Raw genomic sequence first — 25,080 nt, 5'->3', positions numbered from 1 at the left:
CAATAATATATAAGTGTTTTTTAGTTTAAAATAATAAATTTTATTAAAAAAAATTAGATTTATATATAAATAGTTTTTTTTAGAGATATTCATAAATAGATTACCAGCGCTTGAATCTGTGAACACTGGTTAAGTATGAGAGGTCATAGACATCGGCCATACAATCCGGCCGACTCTAGTCATAGTAGACGATCAGCAGCCGCTGGTCGTGGTCAGGACAGCCGATCAGCACCGGAACAACAACAACAACAAAAGGAACAGCAATTATCAGTACCGGTAGATGAACCACAACAGGAACTGCAGTCAATGGATGACTTTCTTAATGAATGGTTTGAATTACTGCCAGAATTGCCTTCACCACCACCGCCATCATCACCACCACCACCATCACCAAAGTCATTACAATGGTACCAACATTGGGAACAACCACTACAACCACAACAACTACCAACAACACCACGACCGGCGCCAGCAGCGACATACACACAGTTATCGGTTAGACAACCGCATCCATTTGTGGCACCGGAAGAAATACCGGAATTGCCATCATTTGGATTTTATCACGACTATAAATCAGCAAACAAAACACCGTCACCACCACTGCTACCACTGTCACTACCATCATTGCCATCATTATTTCAGGACAAACGACAACAGTTACCAGCACCGTCATCACCGGTATCATCGACTAAGACACTGGTAGCACACAAAGGATGGGAAAATTCGTCGTTTTCATCGGACAAATCATCAACAATGAAACCAATTGGATGGCCAAATGAACAATTGGATGAAGAGGAGAAAAGACCGCCGACACCGTACACTTATGTTAAGCAACAGTTTCCCGATTGGCAAACAGTTGGCCAAAAATTTAGAGAACTAATACCGATCGGACAGTCGATGCTGGACGAAGAAATATTAATGGCCCAAAGTTTAGGTATCGAAATTGATCACTGTATAGGTTTGGGTGGATACGGTGCTGTATATCAGTGTCGGCTAACAAAACCATTGGACGGTATGTCGACGGTTCCCACTGAAATGTTGGCCGTAAAAATTTTATCCCTAGACGATTACAATATAAATAATCGTACCCCGTACCAAGCATTGAAGGCAATGGTAGCCGAGTATCGGCTACACAAACAGCTAACTCACCCGAACATTGTAGCCACAATCGCTAGTGTCGTCATCAACGATCCCAGTACACTGTTTCCCTGTATACGGCACCTACACATTATGGAACTGTGCGATGACAATCTCTACCATCTGCTCCAACAAATGGGCCAACTGAGCGAAAACCATGCCCGTCAATGGTTTCGCCAGATAGTTCACGGACTTCATTATCTACACTCAATGGGTATCTGTCATATGGACATCAAGGGCGGCAACATTGTCTATAAAGGCCAGGATCCGGATCAGGCTGTTTATAAACTGACTGACTATGGTATGTCTGGTTATATGCATGAGATAACTGGATTTTCGGCAACACCACGCTATATGGCGCCAGAACTTACTGATCAATCGCAAACAGTGCAAACTAGACCGTGCGATATCTGGTCGCTTGGTATAACTTTATGCGAAACGTTGAGCGGTATTGGCCTTCACGATACGGTTATCGATCAAATCAGACAGATTGACAATCCTGGCCAGTTTACCGCATACTACATAAACGGTTTGTTACCCGGGTCAATTAATTCATACAGGTTTGTCCATATGATTAACAGTATGTTGTCCATAGATCCAGCAGCCAGATCTACCTGCGAGGGTCTAATCAATTGTGATTGGTTTCGGTTATGATGATTATATTGGCAACAACTACCCTACCACTACTACCACTACCACCAACACCACCACTAACACCTTAAAAAATAAAGGGTATGTATAATTATAAGTTAAGTATACTATGATTTATATTAGTCTTAAGTTAAATGAAAATATTTCTTTAAAGAGTTTATAAAATGTTTTGATAATTTGTTACTAATAACTAATAAATTATAAAAAATAGCATCAATTAAATGAACAATTTATTACAATATAATTAGTTAGTACTATTTACAGGTATACATGGTTATAAATATACAGATATACTGTATGCTAATATTGAATTTGCACAAAAATGACAGGTCGGTTACATTTAGTAGTAATTTCGGGTTATTTTTTGTATAATTGTCAAACCATAAACTAAATGTACCTGTAATATACAGTACACGTACACACACACACACACACACACACACACACACACACACACAATAGTGATGATCAATGTCTACAACAATGTCTTACTTTAATTAGTTAGCAAAACATTATGCTATTATGTTTTAAATTTTTAAAACAAATATTGTTTGTTTTTTCAATTTTAAATTAAACTTAAAAATTTACTACAAATACTTGAATACAAAAAATTATCACCGATTGCCAGTTTCAGGACCTAAACTACCGTATATGACTAACTGATCAAATAGATACACACACACACACACACACAGACACGACATCAAAACTACAATATGAGTGGTGGTAAAGGACGTTACCATCCATACAAATCGGCACTTATTCGTAGTCGCGGTCGCCGTCAGGCTGCCAAACAACAAGAACCTGAACCCTATCTGCCACTTATACAGCCACCAGTGCGACAGCCACAGCCACAGATATGGAGTCCATTTGAGGAACCGAATCAACCGCAGATTTATGGCTATCAACAGCCGCAGCCACGGCTACCGCCCGCAGCGACATTCATACCGTCGGCATACGGACAGCCGCGTCCATACGAGGCACCGATTCAACCGCAGATTTATGGCTATCAACAGCCGCAGCCACGGCTACCGCCCGCAGCGACATTCATACCGTCGGCATACGGACAGCCGCGTCCATACGAGGCACCGATTCAACCGCAGATTTATGGCTATCAACAGCCGCAGCCACGGCTACCGCCGGCAGCGACATACACAAAGACGGCAGAAAAAGAGCCGCATCCAGATGTGGCACCTGTTGAACCGCCGATTCCTGGCTACCTGGCAGATTTCTGGGATCCGCAGCCTGTAATCCCGCAGTCTCGATTTGTTCAGCCGCCCGACCACTCTAATAGAGTATCGGTTATAGTGCGTCCACATAAGACACTATTTCCAGTGCAACCACCGCCGGGACAGCCGCAACAACCATCACTGCCGTCACCGGTTATACAACAACAACGTCTAACGAAAAAAGGTTTACCGCGCAAATTTATAATGTCGTCAAAACCGCGACAATCTAGAAAGTCGTCAAAATCACAGCAACCAATACTACCAAAACCCGCACCACCACCACAACCATCAAACGAAGAGCCTGAGGATATATTGAATAGTGATTGGTGGAAAAAATTTAAAGGTCAAAGTAATCAACAAATGCCGCCGTCTGAACAGTTTTCAACATTCATGCCAAACCCTTCACCGCCATCATCACCACCGTTACAGACCTATTATGATCCATCAATTCCGCGAAAACGAGGCCGACCACGATTAATTCGACAACAGCCAAAAGTTTCAAGACCGCCGCGGCCGCCATCACCATTTCAACCGCCGTCGCCGCTGCCGCCGCCGCCGCCGCTGCCGCCACGATCACCACAACCACAACCGTCACAGCCGGCAGAGATATATCCACAATCAGACGAAGACTCTGATGATGGAATATTGACGATAGCAGAATTGGAACCATCAGTTTCATCGCCATCACCACCGCCGTCGCCACCATCACCATTGCCACTGGCGCCGCCACGATCACCATCACCACCACCAAATTGGTCAGTCCCTGGACAACAACAACAGCAGCAGCAGCAGCAAAGATGGCCAGTCCCGAGACAACAGCAGCAGCAGCAAAGATGGCCAGTCCAGAGACAACAACAACCGCAGCAAACGCCAGTTCGGGGACCAAACTTTTATACGGATACTATCGATGAAATGTTAGGAAAAACATCGGGAAAACAACAACAAGAATATCCACCGCCGGTATATGAAGATATTAGTGATTAAATATTAGTCACATTTGTTATCATTATTATTCATGTTATTCAAGTCACCAAAAATAAAAAATTCATTAAATCAAATTAATTCAATCAAATCAAACATATCAGTAGACAATTATATATATATATATATAGTATTAAAGAAATTAATTATTAAATGAATTACTATTTAGTTAATTAAATTTGATTAGTTATGGATTAGTAATGGATTAGTTAGTTAGTTAGTTCCCTACCATTTTCAAAACAAATTAATTTAATTAATTTTAAAGCAAATCACACACATATTAGTACAACAATATATAAATACATTACATAAACAATAGTTATGGTCAATGTCTACAAAAATTTCTTTGATTGATTGATTAATTAATTAATTTGCATTAAAACAATATGCTATTAAGTTTTAAATTTTTAAAACAAATATTGTTTGTTTTCAATTTTTAATTAAACTTAAAAATTTACTACAAAGACTTGAATCCACAAAAATTACCACCGATTGCCAGTTTCAGGACCTAAACTATTAGATGACTAAATGGTAATCAAATAGACACTCACAGATACCACAAACAAAAACAACAGTATGAGTGGTGGTAGAGGACGTTACCATCCATACAAATCGGCCCTTATTCGTAGTCGCGGTCAGGCCGCCAAACAACAAGAACCTGAACCCTATCTGCCACTTATACAGCCACCAGTGCGACAGCCACAGCCATATGAGGAACCGATTCAACAGCAGATTTATGGCTATCAGCAGCCGCAGCCACGGCTACCGCCGGCAGCGACACACACACCGTCGTCATCCAGACAGGCGCATCCATATGTGGCACCGGTTGAACCGCAGATTTCTGGCTACCAGCAGCCGCAGTCGTTGCCGCCATATCGGAATAATAGAGTATCGGTTATAGTGAGGCCACGTAAGACCAGTAATATACCAGTAATGCCGTCATCAACACAATCACTACTACCATCACTACCGGCAGCGACTACATTACCATCATCAGATGAAAAGGTTGATGGATTATTGCTGCATGATTGGTGGATGTCAAAATTAGACCAAAAAGAGTCAACCCCTCCACAACCATCGGTACAACAGCAGCAAAGATGGCAACCATATCGGAATAATAGAGTATCGGTTATAGTGAGGCCACGTAAGACCAGTAATATACCAGTAATGCCGTCATCAACACAATCACTACAATCATCAGATGATAAGGTTGATGGATTATTGCTGCATGATTGGTGGATGTCAAAATTAGACCAAAAAGAGTCAGCCCCTCCACAACCACCGCCGCCGCCACCACCATATTGGCCAGTCCCTGGAGAACAGCAGCAAAGATGGCCAGTCCCGAGACAACAACAGCAGCAAAGATGGCCAGACCCGAGACAACAGCAGCAAAGATGGCCAGTCCCGAGACAACAACAACAGCAGCAAAGATGGCCAGACCCGAGACAACAACAACAACAGCAAAGATGGCCAGACCCGAGACAACAACATCCACCACAGGTATATGAAGATATTGATGAAGATTAGTCACAATTATTATTATCATGAAGTCACAAAAAAATCATTAAATCAAATTAATTCAATCAAATCAAACATATCAGTAGACAATTATATATATATATATATATAGTATTAAAGAAATTAATTATTAAATGAATTACTATTTAGTTATTTAAATTTGATTAGTAATGGATTAGTAATGGATTAGTAATGGATTAGTTAGTTAGTTCCCTACCATTTTCAAAACAAATTAATTTAATTAATTTTAAAGCAAATCAAACAAATCACACACATATTAGTACAACAATACATTACATAAACAATAGTTATGGTCAATGTCTACAACAATTTCTTTGATTGATTGATTAATTAAATAATTTGCATTAAAACAATATGTTATTATGTTTTCAATTTTTAATTAAACTTAAAAATTTGCTACAAAGACTGCCGATTACTGATAATCAAATAGACACTCACAGACACCACCAACAAAAACAACAGTATGAGTGGTGGTAGAGGACGTTACCATCCATACAAATCGGCCCTTATTCGTAGTCGCGGTCGCAGTCGCAGTCAGGCCGCCAAACAACAAGAACCTCAACCCTATCTGCCACCTACACAACCACAGCCACGGCTACCTCCGGCATCGACATACACACCGTCGGCAAACAGACAACCGCAACCATTTGTGGCACCGGTTGAACCGCAGATTTTTAGGCCAGTTATACCCGAGAAATCGGATTTAAATTTAATAGAACAGCTTCCACCGCAAAGACCATTAAGACCGTGGCCGACCAGACAGCCACAAATACAGACGCCAGTCTCATTTCCGCCATTTGGAGCTTTCAACTATGGAACACCGGGACATCATGATCAGCCACGACCAACGACACCGACACCATTGTTACCGTCGGAAGCACCGGTAGAACAGCAAAAAGAGTGGTGGTATCCAGAAACATTTCCATCACTACCATCAATTGGACCGGGCAATGCTGGAGCACCGGTAGAACAGCCAAAAGAGTGGTGGTACCCAGAAACATTTCCATCACTTCCATCATTTGAATCGGGCAATGCTGGGGCACCGGTAGAACCGCCAAAAGAGTGGTGGTACCCAGAAACATTTCCATCACTTCCATCATTTGGATCCAACAATTCTGGACCGGGCAATGCTAATATCTATGGACCACCACCACAATCACCACTACCACTAACACCACAACCACACCAATCACCACAATCTCCACCAACACCATCACCATCATTAACACCACCGTTACCGTCATTCAATTTTTTTGGACAGAAGGACAAAAGTACACCATTTCCGGTACCACCATTACCGGCCAATCCGCAACAATCATATGTGGCAGTACCGCAGGTGTCACCATCGCAAGTGTCACTTCCCTCATTTGGATCCCTTAGTTTTGGATCTTACAATTCTAATGTACGAACTCCATCACCGCCACCATTAACAACACCACCAGGACTACCATCGCCGGTATCCCAATTGGGTCCGCAAATAACGTTGCCGTCCAACTTCCAGTTGCCATTTGGACCGCACGATTCAACTAAATCATTAGTGCCATCAATTCAACAACCGGGACAGCCAGTGTCGCCAGCATTAGTAACACCAGTGCCGAAATCACATGTAGCAGTACCGCAAGTACCGTCACCGACACCAACAACGTCAGCATCTTTTGGGTCATTGCCATCATTTGGATCACTCAGTTTTGGATCGGGCTTGAAAACACCGGTTCCCCAATTGCAACCATCGCCAGTGCCAGTGCCACCGGGACCGATAGTACCGTCAGCGGCCAAACAATCTCAATTTTATGTGCCACCCACCAATATATGGTCGCAACCACTATTATCGCCGCAGCAAACATTGCCACAGTTTCTCAACATTCCAGGCGGCTCTATATATGGACCTCAAGCATCGGGACTACAACGACCACCACAACCGGTAACACCATTTGCCAATGTTCAACAACGGTATCCCACTTGGCTGGACGTGGGCACCAAATTTTCGATACAAATACCGGCAAACCAGCCGCTAACTAATGATGAAATAGATATGACTAAAAAAGAAGGCATTGAATTTAAGCGTTCATTGGGCACCGGCGGTTTCGGACAGGTATACGAGTGTCAGCTAACAAAACCGATAAACAATAGGACTACATATCCCAATCAATTGTTGGCCGTAAAAATTGTATCCATTAGTAATTACCTAAGAGTGGGTAATACACCCTATCAAGCACTCAAGGCTATGGTCTATGAGTATCGATTGCACGAACCGCTAAATCATCCGAATATTGTCGATACTATAGACGTGTTTAATATTACTGATCCGATAACACAGTTCCCCTGTATTAGACAATTGATTTTCATGGAACTGTGTAGCGGAACACTACACCAATTGGTCGTACAAATGATCCTAATGACCGAAACGCATGCCCGACAATGGTTTACACAAATAATTAGAGGTGTCGAGTATTTGCATGGAAAGGGCATCGCCCATATGGATATCAAATGTCCGAACATACTCTACAAGGGTCAGTTTCCGGGTCAGGCTGTTTTCAAATTGGCCGACTATGGTCTGGCAGCCCAGCATCCAGAGGTTTTGGGTAATAGAGGAACCATTGGCTATATGGCACCTGAATTGGCACCCAATGCAACTGTACGTACCTTTCCGTGCGATATCTGGTCACTTGGTATAACTTTGTGCGAAACACTGAGCGGTATTGGATTGTCTCGAATGGTTGTCGACCAGTTCCGATTGGTGACCAATCAACATGACTTTCTTCAGTTCAAACAAACTACACAGATTCAAGTGGATACATACGCTTTTGTTGATATGATAATGGGTATGTTAATTATTGATCCAAACATTAGGTTTACCTGTACACAGATTATCAATAGTCAATGGTTTGCTAATCCATAATAAAATAAGCGATGTTTGTGAGGATCGGTTAAGGTTAAGGTGTATCAACCAGTATGTGCTCGTATTATACAAAGCATTTATTTTTGGTTGAAATAAATTATGACAAAAAAATAGCAAATTAATTATTACTATAGTTTATTAGCGATAATATTGCAAATGAAACAAACAAACACACAAATAGTTAAATTTATTTTTATATAGTAATTAGTAATAGTTGTATTAATAGTAGATATCAATCAAAAAATCAAACTCTAAATAATAATTTTTTTTATTAATTAATTTATTATTAAATTAGTAATTAATTAGTCTATAAAATAGGTCATAGCTGATCGTCCCGCAAAACAGGCCGTTTCCATTCCGTTTCTAATAGAGTATCGGTTAGAGTAACGGTCCACTTAAGACATTATTTCCAGTGCAACCACCACCGGGACAGCCGCAACAACCATCAGTACCGTCACCGGTTATACAACAACTAAATCTAACGAAAAAAGGTCAACCGCGCAAACATAAAATGCCGTCAAAACCGCGACAATCTAAAAAGTCGTCAAAATCACAACTACCACCACCAACACCACCATCACTACCGACATTACCATCAAACGACAAGTCTGAAGATATATTGCAGAATGAGTGGTGGAAAAAATTTTCAAATCCAAGAAATCAACAACAAATGTTACCAACAATGCATTTTGCATTAAAACAATATGCTATTATGTTTTAAATTTTTAAAACAAATATTGTTTGTTTTCAATTTTAAATTAAACTTAAAAATTTACTACAAAGACTTGAATCCACAAAAATTACCACCGATTGCCAGTTTCAGGACCTAAACTATTAGATGACTAACTGATAATCAAATAGACACTCACAGACACCACCAACAAAAAAAACAACAGTATGAGTGGTGGTAGAGGACGTTACCATCCATACAAATCGGCTCTTATTCGTAGTCGCGGTCGCGGTCGCAGTCAGGCCGCCAAACAACAAGAACCTCAACCCTATCTGCCACATACACAGCCACTGCTACCTCCGGCAGCGACATACACACCGTCGGCAAACAGACAACCGCAACCATTTGTGGCACCGGTTGAACCGCAGATTTTTAGGCCAGTTATACTCGAGAAATCGGATTTAAATTTAATAGAACAGCTTCCACCGCAAAGACCATTAAGACCGTGGCCGACCAGACAGCCACAAATACAGACGCCAGTCTCATTCCCGCCATTTGGAGCTTTCAACTATGGAACACCGGGACATCATGATCAGCCACGGCCAACGACACCGACACCATTGTTACCGTCAGAAGCACCGGTAGAACAGCAAAAAGAGTGGTGGTATCCAGAAACATTTCCATCACTACCATCAATTGGACCGGGCAATGCTGAAGCCCCGGTAGAATCGCCAAAAGAGTGGTGGTATCCAGAAACATTTCCATCACTTCCATCATTTGAATCGGGCAATGCTGGGGCACCTGTAGAACAACCAAAAGAGTGGTGGTACCCAGAAACATTTCCATCACTTCCATCAATTGGATCCAACAATTCTGGAGCGGGCAATGCTGAAGCACCGGTAGAACAGCAAAAAGAGTGGTGGTACCCAGAAACATTTCCATCACTTCCATCAATTGGATCCAACAATTCTGGAGCGGGCAATGCTGAAGCACCGGTAGAACAGCAAAAAGAGTGGTGGTACCCAGAAACATTTCCATCACTTCCATCATTTGGATCTAACAACTCTGGACCGGGCAATGCTAATATCTATGGACCACCACCAACACCACAACCACCTCCGCCATCATCACCATCACCACCGCCACCGTTACCGTCATTCAATTTTTTTGGACCGAAGGACAAAAGTACTTCACATCCGGTACCACCATTGCCGGCCAATCCGCAACAATCATATGTGGCAGTACCACAGGTGTCACCATCGCAAGTGTCACTTCCCTCATTTGGATCCCTTAGTTTTGGATCTTACAATTCTAATGTACGAACTCCATCACCGCAACCATTAACAACACCACCAGGACTACCATCGCCGGTATCCCAATTGGGTCCGCAAATAACGTTGCCATCCAACTTTCAGTTGCCATTTGGACCGTACGATTCAACTAAATCATTAGTGCCATCAATTCAACAACCGGGACAGCCAGTGTCGCCAGCATTAGTAACACCAGTGCCGAAATCACATGTAGTAGTACCGCAAGTACCGTCACCGACACCAGCAACACCAGCATCTTTTGGGTCATTACCATCATTTGGATCCCTCAGTTTTGGATCGGGCCTCAAAACACCAGTTCCCCAATTGCAACCATCAGTGCAACCATCACCGGGACCGATAGTGCCGTCAGCGGCCAAACAATCTCAATTTTATGTGCCACCCACCAATATATGGTCGCAGCCACCATTATCGCCGCAGCAGACATTGCCACAATTTCTCAACATTTCAAGCGGCTCTATATATGGACCTCAAGCATCGGGACTACAACGACCACCACAACCGGTAACACCGTTAGCCTATGTTCAGCAACGGTATCCCAATTGGTTGGACGTGGGCTCAAAATATTGTATACCAATACCGGCAAACCAGCCGCTAACTAACGACGAGATAGATATGACTAAAAAAGAAGGTATTGAATTTAAGGGTTCATTGGGCACCGGCGGTTTCGGACAGGTATACGAGTGTCAGCTAACAAAACCGATAAACAATAGGACTACATATCCCAATCAATTGTTGGCCGTAAAAATTATATCCATTAGTAATTACCTACGAATGGGTAGTACACCCTATCAAGCACTCAAGACTATGGTCTCCGAGTATCGATTGCTCGAACCGCTAAATCATCCGAATATTGTTGAAACTGTCGATGTGTTTAATATCAAAGATCCGATAACACAGTTCCCCTGTATTAGACAATTGATTTTCATGGAACTGTGTAGCGGAACACTACAACAATTGGTCGTACAAATGGTCACAATGACCGAAACGCATGCCCGTGAATGGTTTACGCAGATAATTAGAGGTGTCGAGTATTTGCATGGAAAGGGCATCGCCCATATGGATATCAAATGTCCGAACATACTCTACAAGGGTCAATTTCCGGGTCAGGCTGTTTTCAAATTGGCCGACTATGGTCTGGCCGCCCAGCATCCAGAGATTTTGGGTAATAGAGGAACCGTTGGCTATATGGCACCTGAATTGGCACCCAATGCAACTGTACGCACCTTTCCGTGCGATATCTGGTCGCTTGGTATAACTTTGTGCGAAACACTGGGCGGTATTGGATTGTCTCGACAGGTTGTCGACCAGTTCCGACTGGTGACCAATCAACATGACTTTCAACAGCTCATACAAACTACACAGATTCAAGTGGATACATTAGCTTTTGTTGATATGATAATTGGTATGTTAATTATTGATCCAAAATTTAGGTTTACCTGTACACAGATTATCAATAGTCAATGGTTTGCTAATCCATAATAAATTAAGCGATGTTTGTGAGGATCGGTTAGGTTAAGGTGTATCAACCAGTATGTGCTCGTATTATTCAAATTTTGGGTTAAAATAAATTATGACAAAAAAATAGCAAATTAATTATTACTATAGTTTATTAGCAATAATTTTAAAGTTGCAAATGAAACAAACAAACACACAAATAGTTAAATTTATTTTTATATAGTTATTATATAGATATCAAACACTAAATAATTATTTTTATTAATTAATTTATTATTAAATTAGTAATTAATTAGTCTATAAAATAGGTTATAGCTGATCGTCCCGCATAACAGGCCGTTTCCATATGACTGTCGGGGTCGGCAAACCAGATAATGGACGAGTAGGTGGACGCCGCGCCTCCAATTACGCCAACAATGGCTATTTCAGCCAAAATTATATTTGTATACAAAGGTATGAGCCTTACAATACAATTAGAAATAAAGTATTTACAAAAAATAACAATCAATTTTATCTAACACCTACCTGGCCTTAAACTCGCCCTTTGGGTCGACCCGACATAGTTTCCAGTAGAAGGCCGGCGGCAATACAAAGGCCATAAGTGTAATGGTTGTGCCGCCCAACAGATCGAGAATTGGTCCAAACGATGGAACCGATAGTCCAGTGAATATCATAGCTGCCATTAGAGCCGTCCTAAATACACAACGTTTCCAATTAAAGACTGTAGTGAATCAATAATGAAATAAATTTAGTAAAATTTATTTATAAAAAAATTTTAATTATAATTTGATTCATACTTTTCGGTATTTTCAGCATTTCTTCCAATTCAAGCAAAACAGGATTAACTATAATAAGAAACGCTGTGTAACAGTGAACCAGAAAAAAACAGTCGATAACAGTGGTCAGTGCCGATTGCGGCAAGTTTTGGATAATATTATCAGCCGTCTGGTTGCCATAGACACCGTAGCCGATACCGGCTACCGGTATATAGAGAAATAATAGTCCGATAAAGCCATAGATCACAGATTTCGGGAATTTATCTTTTTCTTTCATATCGTTTTGAAAATTAGGAAATGCACTGACACCTGGAGATTAGTGATGGTGAGTGAATTAGGAGGTATGGGAGGAATGGCATAGAAATATAAAAAAATAACAGACAAATCAATGTCAGTAAACAACAAACCGTAATCAAATACACGAGTAATTTACCGCCGAAAGCAAACAATATGTTGCCGAAGGCCTTGAAAAAGCTGACAAACGTTGGCATCGGATAATTGGCCGAACTAACCCGATCCTTGGCCTGTAGGCCAATGTCGGCCAATAGGAATATACTGCCCAGTATTGTGGACAGCATTGCCGTATAGGCTGCCGGCCAGAAGTCGGCCGGCGAACCCAACCACATGAACGGTGTTAGGGATACGCCGACTATCGGTACCCACGAACAGATGCCCAGCTCTTGGACTTTATTCACGTGACTCATCACTTGTTGTAGCAGTTGTGAGGTTAGTATGAGAAATACAACTCCCGTTCCGAATCGGGTAAAGTTCATCGATATAGACACTATAGCACTGGTAGACAAAATAAATAAACAAATGTAAAATATTAGTTAGTATTGGTTTGAGTAGTTAGCATTGATTTTGTTGTTATTGTTGTTGCTAATACCTGCCCCAGTATCCAAAGGCATGATAGCCTATAGTAGCAAATGGTTTACGTGTGAGACCAGATCGATATTTCGGATACCTTTCCTCGAGTATAATCCAAGCTTTTGCCAGACATATACCGGAATATCCAGCATTAGCACAGCACAGGGCTATCAATAGTATTCCAAACCAACCTTTAAAATACAAATTTTTTATATAAATATATTATTCTTAAAAAAAAATTCAATTACAGTATATCTAATCATTTATTGTATTTTGAAGTTTTTTTTAAAAATACAATTACTATAATTTTAATTAATAACATGTAATTGAAAAAAACAAATTAATAAAAATCAAAACATACCGGCGCCCGAGACAGCATGTGGTAATGATAATATACCACCTAACAGATAACAATAGTGATAAAAAAAATAATTTTTTTAAAAAACTAATTAATAAACTAATCAAAATTTTCAATCAAATACATACCGCCAGCAACTTCGCCAATAATAAATACAGTTCCCGTCAGTACTGTTAGATTTCCGTGATGTTTGACCAGACTATTAGAGTCTCTGGTCTCAGATCTGGTGACGGGTACTGATTGGTCGGTCGGTGTGTTTGTAATTTGTGACGATTTTATTGAATTTGATTGACTGTTGATCTAGAGATTGTGAAAGGTTTAGATATTTTAAGATATTTATAAATTATAAAATCAATAATAATATTAATAATTGTACATTTTTAAAAAAAAAATGTATAAAGCTAACTAAATAATTAGATTTTAATTATCAATAGCACACACAAACAAACAAATAAATAATAAAAACTTAATAAAAATTAGATAATTATTGAAATAATAACTTACACGTTCATTCATAATTGGAAAGATAATAAATAATATAAAAAATATTAAATTAAAAAAAACTGTTTAATATGTATAAAGTATATATCATATATATAACAAAATATATATATTGAGTGAAATTATTTTTTATTTGTTGATTATTTATAATAATTATTATATAATTATTATTAGCTATTAGCAATAATTAATTTAGGTAACAAAATAAACTTACTAATAAATAAATAGATATATAGTTAATTATAGAAGTTTGTAAAAAATAATTTATACAAAAAAAAATAATTGTTAAAAATTCATTAAATGAAATTTAAAATAATTGATGAAAAAATTTGCTATTATTCACAATCTATGATGTTATATGATATATATATATATGAAGATATAAATACTGTAATACTAATACATTATAATTGGGATAATTTAATTAAGTTTAATTAAACAACAGCTACAGCCAAATGTAAAAATCAAATTAATTTTTATAGGCTGTTCTATAGTATAGCTTATAACTACTACAGTAGTAGTAGTATTGATATTAATTATGTATTAATACAAGTGTTTAAATGACAAACAAATATGTTTTCATATACTGTACTTAAAAATAATTGCAAAAATTTTAATCAATAATAAAAAGTACCGCCAATTGACAGGTTAGTAGGACTAAACTGATTGACCAAAACAGGCACATAAAAAACATACAACAATATTTAGTGTTTGTTGAGGATAGGTAGGTGTTAATGGGCAAGTCTATCAGTGTCTAACTGTTGAATAAATATTTTTTTTTTAAAAACAAATTTTATTTTATTTCAAAATAATGTATAAATAAAATGTAATGAGTTTGTTGTTGTTGTTTATATATAAAATATATACTAAGTAATAATTATTTTTTAAAAATAAATTTAATTAATTATTTATAAAATATGTTTTTGCCGATCGTCCCGCATAACAGGCCGGTTCCATATGACTCTCTGGATCGGCAAACCAGGTAATGGACGAGTAGGTGGACGCCGCGCCTCCAAATATGCCAACAATGGCTATTTCGGCCAAAATTATTTTCGTATATAACGGTACGTGTCTTAAAAATACAAAATTTAGTTAATTGTACTGATAATTACAGTATTGATAAAAACAAATTGATTACCCCCAACCCATGACACCTACCTGGCCTTAAACTCTCCGTTTGGATCGGCCCGACATAGTTTCAGATAGAAGGCCGGCGGCAATACAAAGGCCATGAGTGTAATGGTTGTGCCGCCTAACAGATCGAGAATCGGTCCAAACGACGGCACCGATAGTCCAGTGAATATCATAGCTGCCATCAGAGCCGTCCTAAATACACAACGTTTCCAATTAAAGACTGTAGTGAATCAATAGTGAAATAAATTTATAAAAAGTTATTTAAAAAATAAATAAATATTAATTATAATTTGATCCATACTTTTCGGTATTTTCAGCATATCTTCCAATTCAAGCAAAACAGGATTAACTATAATAAGAAACGCTGTGTAACAGTGAACCAGAAAGAAACAGTCGATAACAGTGGTCAGTGCCGATTGCGGCAGATTTTGGACAATATTCTCTGCCGTCTGGTCGCCGAATACACCGTAACCGCCGCCAGACACCGGTATATACAACAACAGTAAACCGATAAAGCCGTAGATTACAGCTTTCGGGAATTTATCCTTTTCTTTCATGTCGTTTTGAAAATTAGGAAAAGCACTGGCACCTGGAGATTAGTGATGAATGGAAAGGGTATAGAAAAAAAGGAGACAAATCAATGTCAGTAAATAGCAAACAGTTATTTACCGCCGAAAGCAAACAATATGTTCCCGAAGGCCTTGAAAAAGCTGACAAACGTTGGCATCGGATAATTGGCCGAACTAACCCGATCCTTGGCCTGTAGGCCAATGTCGGCCAAGAGTAATATACTGCCAAGTATTGTGGACAACATTGCCGTATAGGCTGCTGGCCAGAAGTCGGCCGGCGAACCCAACCACATGAACGGTGTTAGGGATACGCCGACTATCGGTACCCACGAACAGATGCCCAGCTCTTGGACTTTATTTACGTGACTCATCACTTGTTGTAGCAGTTGTGAGGTTAGTATGAGAAATACAACTCCCGTTCCGAATCGGGTAAAGTTCATCGATATAGACACGATAGCACTGGTAGACAAAATAAATAAAATATGTAAAATATGTGTTAGTATTGATTTTGTTGTTGTTGTTGTTTCTAATACCTGCCCCAGTTTCCAAAGGCACGGTAGCCGATAGTGGAAAATGGTTTACGTGTGAGACCAGATCGGTATTCTGGATACCTTTCCTCAAGTATAAGCCATGCTTTGGCCAGACATATGCCGGCAAAACCGGCATTAGCACAGCACAGGGCTATCAATGGGACTCCAAACCAACCTTTTTTTAAAAATAGAAATTAAATTAATATATACTTTGTTTATTACATTTTATAAACTTTTACAATTAGTTATTTCATAACAATTTTTATGAATTAAATTACTATCATTTTTTATTTATAACATTTATAATAGTAATAAAATGTAATTTTAAAAAATAATCTATACATACCGGCACCCGATACAGCATGAGGCAATGATAATATACCACCTAGGTGACAATAATAATTTTATCATGTTAGTTTTATTTATTTTAATTATTATATGACATTACACAAAAAAAATATTTTATTATAACAGTTTTATTTAGTATCTAATTTAACAGTTATATTATCATATAAAATAAATATTAGAATTTATTTAAATAATAACAAAAACAATAAATTTGTTGATTAATATTTTTTTAAAAAAAAATTTATCAATAATTATTAAACTAAACTAATAAATCAAATTCAATCATTTAAATTACATACCGCCAGCAACTTCGCCAATAATAAATACAGTTCCCGTCAGTACTGTTAGATTTCCGTGATGTTTGACCAGACTAGACGTGGACTCAGATCTGATTACTGGTAATGAATCGTCGGTCGATATATTGTTAATTTGTGCCGAACTTATTGAATACGATCGACTGTTACTCTAAAAATTTGGTTAGCAATCAAAATCAAATTAATTATAAAATCAAATATTAATTATAAAGTCATATATTAATTATAAAATCAAATATTAGTTATAAAAATAAATATTAATTATATAATTAATTATATTATTTGATAAATTAAAATAATTTTAGTTAGATTTTATTAATTAGATATTAATACAATGACAATGATAATTTTTAGCATAATAAATCAATAACATATATTATATAACATATATTAGCTAAAATAATTTTAACTCACACGTTCATTCATGATTCAGTAAAATAATTATTGAAAAACATAAAAACAATTAATAAAATTGTTTAATATATATATATATATATTAGATGTAATTATTATTTTTTTATGATTATTGTATAATAGTTATAACAATACAGAAATATGAAAATTATTAATATCAATAATTATAATTTTAGTTAACAACAACTTAATATCGTAAACACATAATTAAAATAATATTATTTGTACATATGTTTAAACATGTAGACAATGAAAATTAATATAATTGATGAATAAATAATATATATATATTTGCTAACAGTCACATAACAAATAAAAATAGTAAAAAAATAAATAAACAATAAATAATTATGAACAATGTTTATAGATTATTATAATTTTTTAAAACTAATATATGATTTTATTAGCATTAGTAGTAACCTGTAAATGATGAGTATATTATATATATATATATATATATATTTTATTATATTAATTAATTAATGTTTATCACAATATCACAATTGATATTTTGTTATCACTTTTAAAAAAAAATGTATTGCATCACTAGATCATGCTTTTCACTCATATTTTTAATGATAAAATAACAATATAATTAATAACTCGTTTATTTAGACAACTAATTTATAGTTTATCTAATCAAAAAAAAATAGCGCAACACAATTAATAATTTATAGGTAAATTAAATATATAAATTATATATATATATATGTATACATATATTGTTTTGAAGTTCATTAAACAGTCAGTATTTTTATATACCTTTATAATATATAGCCAGCGATAAAAATATTGATAATAATTAAAAAAAAACTATAATAACTATAAAATTTATTTGATATTTTGATAATATTGAAATATTTAAAAAAAAAATTCAAAAATACACAAACTATTTTTTTAAGATCCTAAATTTCAATCAATTAGTATATACAAAATTATTTGCTGTTAATATCACAATAAATATATATAATACAATAATTATTATTAATTATTATTTGCCATTATAATATATGCAAATAACATTAATAAGATTCAAATATTTTATGATAATATTTTTTTATAACATTGATTATTAAGCAGAAAATTGTGAATTTTCTAATTTTTTTTTTAATTGCATATATAAAGAAAACTAATAATATAAATATATTTTTATAAATGAAAATAAATGAAAATAAATGAAAATAATTAATTTATAAAAATTAATATATTACTTAATGTAAATAAATACAAACTAAAATAATTATCTGTTTCTAATTTAAAAAATTAACATTAATTATTTGTGTAATTTATTATTTTCAAACCAAATAATAATAATAATAATGTTAATGATACGACAAATTATTAATTATTTTTTCAAATTAATTAACTTATTAATTAATAGTTATAAAATATAAATAAATGTAAAATTATTTATTATTTCAAAAAATATATTGAATATATTTGTTTAGTACCTAAAAAAGTACTGATTTATTTTCATCAAAACATATGTCCCCAAATAGAAGTACAAATATTAATTAATTATATAAAATATTTTAATAATAAAACAATAAATAAAAATCCAAATAACTTTGACATATTTATACTGTAAAGTATTTTTATTGATCAAACAATAAATAAATATTAATTATAACATAAATATTAAAAAGATACTATATTATATTTTGAACTAATTTTGATTTTTGTTATTTTTATATATCATTGATTTATACTATGATTGCCAATTGTTTAATTTGTTTATGCCGGATTATATAATAAAACTAATAAATTGTTTGTCATCACTAAATATAGCAAAGTAATTGATATACTGTATATAAAAAATAATATTTATATAAATAAATAAAAACACTACATAGTAATCAAAGTAATTATTTGACACATATATGATAGTATAGATAATTAAAAAAAAAATTGAAACATTTATTAATTTCAAAACATTTCAAACATTTATACAATTGATACAAACAGTAATACTATATTTAATAAATTTTGTAATTAATTTAAATTGTAAAGGTTCTTTTTTTTAAAAAAAATTTAAATTTAGAAACTCTAGTATTAATCTCTAATATTAATTTTTCATAACAATAATTGTTAAAGTATTTCTAGTAATTATTTTTGATAATAAGTCAATAAATTTTTTAATTAAATTAATATACTATTAAACTGTTTAATATAATCGTTATTATCAGTTAAGTTATTAAAGGTAACAACATATCACTGTTGACTAGGATTTACACTTCAATTATTAAACAGTATATATATATACTGTATATACATAATAGCAATTATAATCAATAGTAAATGAATTTTATCGCTAATATAATTCACAATATTTATGTACTGTGTATTAATAAATCAGTTAATTGTTTTTTATTTGTTATCAATTACACAAAAAAAAACAATATTAAATACAAACATTTTGTGATCAATTGTTTAGAGCATTAGTCCTAAAGTTAGGTACATTTTTTGTGTTAGTTTATATGGTTTTTGAACTTTTGAAATAAAATTTATGAACATTTAATAATTTTAATTAGTAATTAATTTTTATTTTATTTTATTAAAACAAAACTTTATTAATTATATTATACTAGCATTGAATATAACAACCATGTTTAATATAAATACTTTAAAATATCAGTAAATTTTTTTAAATAAAATTTAATTTATGTAATGGCAAACATGATATACTAATAAAAATCACTAATAAAAATAAAAGAAAATAAAACAAATAAACAAAAAATTATTAAATTTTCTTTTAATGAGTTTAAATATATAAAATATTTTAGACAACTCTAATAAAATACTAATTACTATTTTGATTACTAAATTATTTATTAAATTATATGATTAAATTAAATTAAATTGAAAACAATTGAAAAATAAATTCTAATAATTTTTTTTTGTTTAATTTTCAAATTAAATTGTTTTATTGTTAGCAAAATTCAAATTCATTTAGTGGTAAGTAAAGTGTGAAGACATGACTGACAGCAACAGTGTTGACAACTCGACAACAGCTCAAACATCGGCGGCGACGATGACGACAGCAACGGTGGCCACTGATGACAATAGACAACAACAGATACAAACAGGAGAACCACCACAACAACAGCCTAACAATCAGGTTGTCCAACAACAACAACAGCCACCGCCAGAAGGACAGGTAGTCAACAATGCAGTCAATGGTCAACAACAACAACAGGCCGCCGACGTGTGTCCTGTTTGTCACGACGCCATCCAGAACCCGGCCCGACCCGACGGCTGTCGACACATGCATTGTTTAAGATGTCTGCATCAGTGGTCAACCGGTCACAATCGGTGTTCCGTATGTCGGCAACCGTATGAAAATATACGCTATCACATTGTCGATGACGAACACTTCGAACAGTTACCTATTCGGTATAGGGAACAACCAGTTGAACAGATGTTTGAACCGATTAGGATTCCGATGATGGCTCCAGAAGCCAGAAGACCAGGTGAAAGACATCGGTCACGGTATATGAATCGTCGGCGAGCGGCCAGAGCCAACCGATACGAACGCCAGGGCGACCGTTTTGAACGACAGGCCGAACGGTTTGTGCGCCGGGCCCGCAATCTTAGACGATTAGCTCAAGTGGCCGAAAAACAGGCTGAGGTACGCCAGAGACGAGCTCGAAGACGCCGTCTTTTTGCCCAAAGGGTTAGAAATAGAGAGGTGTGAGTGGGAAGGGAGGGGGTGATGATGAGTGTGTTTAGGGGGGGGGTGGGTGTGGGGACAGCATATTAGAGATCAACAACAAGTGTCTGAGTATATAGTGTTGAAAGTAGTATTTGAAAATTTTTAAACCAAAAAATAAAATTATAATTCACTAAAAAAAAGTTGTTTAAAAATTTGTTAATTTATATTTATACTAATCTTTATCATTATTCTATCAATTAGTAAATCAAAAATCATATTAGGTTTTTAGATTAATATTGTTTTTATATGTTATACCATTATATTGATAATACCCTTAGTTTGGGGGTTAGGTGGTGGGGTGTGTGAGGTTAGGAAGTGGTGATGGGATGGAATGGAGTGGGAGTTAGGATGTGGTGAAAGCTATGGGTGGTTTGCAATGTTTTATATGTATTTATATTAGTATTTGTTTTTTTAATTGAATAAATTTAGTTCATTTCATGAGCTAATAGTTAAATCAAATGCATTTAATACAGTGTTTTATTGAGTAAAACAAACATTTGTACACAAGTTATTTTAAAAATATTAGTATTAATATCTAAATATTTTATTTATTTTATTTTTAGGAGTCAATATTGATATGATTTTATCATTGAATTATGTTTTTTTGTGTAGTTTTGAAAAAAAAGTTTATTTAAAAATATTTTTTTTAGATAAATTTCTAAACTTTACTGTCTATATTACTGGAGTTTTTAAATACATTATAAAATTAATGAAAATAAAATTTTTAAAAAATACATAAATACACACAAATTTAATATGGAAATGAGCTAGAACAAAATAATTTATGTATGATTATAAAACTATAATAATATGAATTTGATTAATGTAATATATAAATATTTTTTAAATTGTAGACTAAATTAAACTATTAATTAATAGCTGTATATACCTGTATATACATTATTTAATAGACAGGGACGGGTAGTAGGCATAAACCTAAACCAACAGGATTTAATTATGACATACAGTAAATTATAATGTTATTGTTTTATTATAATAGTTTTTCTATTGCTTATATTATTGCACGTGTCTTAATACGAGTGTTTAATATCTCGCACGTAATATACAGATATACAGATCATTGGTATTGTTATGAATAAAATATATAGTTTTTTTCAAAAAAAAAACACATTTAACTGATTTATTAGATTTTCAAACAGTTAGAAACACACAAAAAATAAAAGGACAGTTATTTTCAACACTTAAAGACAAAAATATTTACATTTTAGACCGACAACACATTTATATTAATCTGATATTATACGTGTCATATAATCATTAAATAATATGTTAGTAAACCATCGATCGGTTGTATTGGTGTCGGTGCTGATGTTGACAACGGTTTTGATCAATCACTCGATGTATGGTTACGATGACTGGTGTTCGCAAATGGGAGTCACTATTAAGGACTACAATGTGTTTAACTTCAGAAACTATGCAATAGTTGCCATCGATTACGGCCTGACATTGGATTATTGGTCAATATATGATGGACATCCGGGTCAGCCAAAGAAAATCACATTAATGGATGGCAGCGTCGATATCGGTATTTATAGTCTCTCTGTCTCTCTCTCTGTCTCTCTCTCTGTCTCTCTCTGTCTCTCTCTGTCTCTCTCTGTCTCTCTCTGTCTCTCTCTGTCTCTCTCTGTCTCTCTCTGTCTCTCTCTGTCTCTCTCTGTCTCTCTCTGTCTCTCTCTGTCTCTCTCTGTCTCTCTCTGTCTCTCTCTGTCTCTCTCTGTCTCTCTCTGTCTCTCTCTCTGTCTCTCTCTGTCTCTCTCTGTCTCTCTCTGTCTCTCTCTGTCTCTCTCTGTCTCTCTCTGTCTCTCTCTGTCTCTCTCTGTCTCTCTCTGTCTCTCTCTGTCTCTCTCTGTCTCTCTCTGTCTCTCTCTGTCTCTCTCTGTCTCTCTCTGTCTCTCTCTGTCTCTCTCTCTCTCTCTCTCTGACTCTCTTAACTCTATTATATTATTGTGTGTCTGTCCTGTTGTTGAATCCAATTGATCCATCAATAATGATCAACAGATCAATACTGGAACACTTTATTCAGTTCGGTTAAGTATTCAATTACTTTCTGGTCGCCTCCGTGTCCCGACCCGACTGCCGGCGATGTCAGCTACTGTAACATTCATCGCCCTTTGCTCGACTCACTGGTGGTAATCGGTGGAAAAGCCAAGTTCAACGATTCACTGAGGACAACGTTTATGTCTTTCCATTATAAACTATTGGATGGCAATTCATCTGGAGTTAGTGGTCCAACAAATCCCGATATTGAACAGGTGACCAGCGAACAGAGTATGCCGTTCTACTGGTATAGCTTTGGCAGCGAAAAAATGCTGGCCGAAGTCGGCTCACTAAACAGTGCTATCTTTCCCGTACTGCCGGACGGCTATGAATATCGATCGGCTGCGTGGCTAACACTTACGGGGTCGGGTGCCAACAGCACACAGCGCGGCCTACAGTGTGTCCTATTGTTGGAAACCAAAAATCCGAAACAATTCCAGCTTATGTATCGCTATCATGTGATGGACCGCAGTTTGGATCCGCCCTATTGGACTAAATGGCAACAAAGTACAGCCAATGTCGGCGAACCGTTGACAGTACTGTTCGCACTGAACAATACCATCTATGCGTTGGGCCCGACAACGATGCTCAAGTCGACCAATGTTTACGCTGCTATTGACGGCGATCCTAACAAATTCAAACTTATATATGTAAGTGGGCTTATCGGTGGCTTATCAATCAAATTTATGGACAACTGTTTTACTAAATGTTTTATTTGTTTTTTTTTAAAGAACGACTTTATCAACTTTATCGGCCAGTGTCGGGCAACTCCTTCGACAGAGACACCATTGGACACAACAACAACAACAACAAAGTCAGCCAATGACAGTGGCCAGACATCGCCGACAATGACAATAACGACCACCACTACTACTAAAGACTCGGACGACTCTCTAAATCAACTATTCGTTGTGATTGTTGTCTCTGTCATTGTATTAGTGATAATCTGTTGTCTGGTATTGTTTGGTATATTGGGTTACATGAAAATACAAAGTAATTGTCAAACAAATAATAGATAAATTTTATTTTATTTTTGAGACCAAACTTTTGATATTTGTTTTTTTTTTAAAAATATATATATATAAACAAAAATAGAAAATAAAAGAAAACACGACTTCAGTGGTAAGACTCAGAAATTGGTGTCGACATCGAAATATGGTTCAAACAAAAGGCAAAAACAAAATAAAAAACAATTGCAAAGAACATTGAGCTCCGGTATGGAGAAAACAGCCAGGTCTGATGATCAACCAAATGATTAGGATTTTTTTTAATTAGTTTTTTTTTTGTTTGTTTAAACGGAAAATCTATTTTGTTGTTGTTTTTTTTCATTTTTATAGTTATACAGTTATATACCGTATATTATATTTTTTTATTATTAAACTATTATATTCACTATATTTATATAAATAGTTTTTTTTAAATTAGAAAAATACTACTGTATACATATTTTTGTTGTTAAATTAATTTATTTAATCTAAATTGTTATCTTTATAATATCTAATATACAAATAAAATCTTTAATTTATTTAAATTAAAATTGACAACTTTTTTTTATCTAAATAATTATAATTTTATGAATAGTTAATAAACAAAATTTAACTTATATA

The 25,080-nt window shown here is 35.2% G+C and overlaps 9 protein-coding genes across 9 annotated transcripts; 7 read left to right on the top strand and 2 right to left on the bottom strand.

Moving 5' to 3' along the window:
* Nucleotides 1-73: 73 nt before the first annotated feature.
* On the top strand, nt 74-1,867 carry LOC128953963 (uncharacterized). Its single transcript, XM_054299512.1, has one exon. It carries the CDS (start codon nt 136-138, stop codon nt 1,789-1,791), a length of 1,656 nt encoding a protein of 551 aa, XP_054155487.1. The 5' UTR covers nt 74-135; the 3' UTR covers nt 1,792-1,867.
* Nucleotides 1,868-2,504: 637 nt separating this feature from the next.
* On the top strand, nt 2,505-4,001 carry LOC128954072 (uncharacterized). Its single transcript, XM_054299638.1, has one exon. It carries the CDS (start codon nt 2,505-2,507, stop codon nt 3,999-4,001), a length of 1,497 nt encoding a protein of 498 aa, XP_054155613.1.
* Nucleotides 4,002-4,429: 428 nt separating this feature from the next.
* On the top strand, nt 4,430-5,620 carry LOC128953969 (bromodomain-containing protein 4-like). The gene has a single exon (XM_054299517.1). It carries the CDS (start codon nt 4,575-4,577, stop codon nt 5,523-5,525), a length of 951 nt encoding a protein of 316 aa, XP_054155492.1. The 5' UTR covers nt 4,430-4,574; the 3' UTR covers nt 5,526-5,620.
* Nucleotides 5,621-6,000: 380 nt separating this feature from the next.
* Nucleotides 6,001-9,157, top strand: LOC128954071 (cyclin-dependent kinase 12-like). The gene is made up of 2 exons (XM_054299637.1): nt 6,001-8,359; nt 8,850-9,157. The coding sequence occupies exons 1-2, from the start codon at nt 6,001-6,003 to the stop codon at nt 9,155-9,157; spliced, it is 2,667 nt and encodes an 888-aa protein (XP_054155612.1).
* Nucleotides 9,158-9,202: 45 nt separating this feature from the next.
* On the top strand, nt 9,203-12,018 carry LOC128953959 (uncharacterized). The gene has a single exon (XM_054299508.1). It carries the CDS (start codon nt 9,334-9,336, stop codon nt 11,914-11,916), a length of 2,583 nt encoding a protein of 860 aa, XP_054155483.1. The 5' UTR covers nt 9,203-9,333; the 3' UTR covers nt 11,917-12,018.
* A 166-nt stretch (nt 12,019-12,184) lies between these two features.
* LOC128954070 (uncharacterized) lies at nt 12,185-14,409 on the bottom strand. Its single transcript, XM_054299636.1, has 8 exons — nt 14,398-14,409; nt 14,022-14,193; nt 13,897-13,935; nt 13,555-13,726; nt 13,102-13,460; nt 12,690-12,977; nt 12,418-12,613; nt 12,185-12,353 (listed from the first exon to the last, which is right to left on the bottom strand). Exons 1-8 carry the CDS (start codon nt 14,407-14,409, stop codon nt 12,185-12,187), a joined length of 1,407 nt encoding a protein of 468 aa, XP_054155611.1.
* An 885-nt stretch (nt 14,410-15,294) lies between these two features.
* Nucleotides 15,295-17,757, bottom strand: LOC128954069 (uncharacterized). The gene is made up of 8 exons (XM_054299635.1): nt 17,704-17,757; nt 17,275-17,440; nt 16,974-17,012; nt 16,631-16,802; nt 16,198-16,556; nt 15,830-16,117; nt 15,553-15,748; nt 15,295-15,466 (listed from the first exon to the last, which is right to left on the bottom strand). Exons 1-8 carry the CDS (start codon nt 17,713-17,715, stop codon nt 15,295-15,297), a joined length of 1,404 nt encoding a protein of 467 aa, XP_054155610.1. The 5' UTR covers nt 17,716-17,757.
* Nucleotides 17,758-20,123: 2,366 nt separating this feature from the next.
* LOC128953971 (uncharacterized) lies at nt 20,124-21,427 on the top strand. The gene is made up of 2 exons (XM_054299520.1): nt 20,124-20,157; nt 20,637-21,427. Exon 2 carries the CDS (start codon nt 20,678-20,680, stop codon nt 21,395-21,397), a length of 720 nt encoding a protein of 239 aa, XP_054155495.1. The 5' UTR covers nt 20,124-20,157; nt 20,637-20,677; the 3' UTR covers nt 21,398-21,427.
* A 1,137-nt stretch (nt 21,428-22,564) lies between these two features.
* LOC128953964 (uncharacterized) lies at nt 22,565-24,767 on the top strand. The gene is made up of 4 exons (XM_054299513.1): nt 22,565-22,961; nt 23,435-24,123; nt 24,205-24,466; nt 24,569-24,767. Exons 1-4 carry the CDS (start codon nt 22,703-22,705, stop codon nt 24,730-24,732), a joined length of 1,374 nt encoding a protein of 457 aa, XP_054155488.1. The 5' UTR covers nt 22,565-22,702; the 3' UTR covers nt 24,733-24,767.
* Nucleotides 24,768-25,080: the final 313 nt, after the last annotated feature.

The sequence above is a fragment of the Oppia nitens genome, unplaced genomic scaffold (genome assembly GCF_028296485.1).
Source record: "Oppia nitens isolate AA-2021 unplaced genomic scaffold, nextdenovo-longstitch-racon4-pilon3 scaffold24_pilon_pilon_pilon, whole genome shotgun sequence".
Taxonomy (NCBI): Eukaryota; Metazoa; Arthropoda; class Arachnida; order Sarcoptiformes; family Oppiidae; genus Oppia; species Oppia nitens.
The sequence above is the reverse complement of the archived record's forward strand: the minus strand, read 5'-3'. Positions and strand labels throughout refer to the sequence as shown.

Excerpts from the sequence above, each read along its gene's own strand:
- LOC128953963 (XM_054299512.1), top strand. The coding sequence starts at position 136 with ATGAGAGGTCATAGACATCGGCCATACAATCCGGCCGACTCTAGTCAT.
- LOC128953971 (XM_054299520.1), top strand. The coding sequence starts at position 20,678 with ATGACTGACAGCAACAGTGTTGACAACTCGACAACAGCTCAAACATCG.
- LOC128954069 (XM_054299635.1), bottom strand. Across the intron at positions 17,013-17,274 it reads TATTGGCGAAGTTGCTGGCG|GTGGTATATTATCATTGCCT; the intron begins GTATGTAATTTA and ends ATTGTCACCTAG. Across the intron at positions 15,467-15,552 it reads AACGGAGAGTTTAAGGCCAG|ACACGTACCGTTATATACGA; the intron begins GTAGGTGTCATG and ends TGTATTTTTAAG.
- LOC128953964 (XM_054299513.1), top strand. The coding sequence starts at position 22,703 with ATGTTAGTAAACCATCGATCGGTTGTATTGGTGTCGGTGCTGATGTTG. Across the intron at positions 22,962-23,434 it reads GGATGGCAGCGTCGATATCG|ATCAATACTGGAACACTTTA; the intron begins GTATTTATAGTC and ends AATGATCAACAG. Across the intron at positions 24,467-24,568 it reads GGGTTACATGAAAATACAAA|AAAATAAAAGAAAACACGAC; the intron begins GTAATTGTCAAA and ends AAACAAAAATAG.
- LOC128954070 (XM_054299636.1), bottom strand. Across the intron at positions 12,978-13,101 it reads CATATTGTTTGCTTTCGGCG|GTGTCAGTGCATTTCCTAAT; the intron begins GTAAATTACTCG and ends ACTAATCTCCAG. Across the intron at positions 12,354-12,417 it reads AAGGGCGAGTTTAAGGCCAG|GCTCATACCTTTGTATACAA; the intron begins GTAGGTGTTAGA and ends TTGTATTGTAAG.
- LOC128953959 (XM_054299508.1), top strand. The coding sequence starts at position 9,334 with ATGAGTGGTGGTAGAGGACGTTACCATCCATACAAATCGGCTCTTATT.
- LOC128953969 (XM_054299517.1), top strand. The coding sequence starts at position 4,575 with ATGAGTGGTGGTAGAGGACGTTACCATCCATACAAATCGGCCCTTATT.
- LOC128954072 (XM_054299638.1), top strand. The coding sequence starts at position 2,505 with ATGAGTGGTGGTAAAGGACGTTACCATCCATACAAATCGGCACTTATT.
- LOC128954071 (XM_054299637.1), top strand. The coding sequence starts at position 6,001 with ATGAGTGGTGGTAGAGGACGTTACCATCCATACAAATCGGCCCTTATT. Across the intron at positions 8,360-8,849 it reads TTTTGTTGATATGATAATGG|TGCAACCACCACCGGGACAG; the intron begins GTATGTTAATTA and ends CATTATTTCCAG.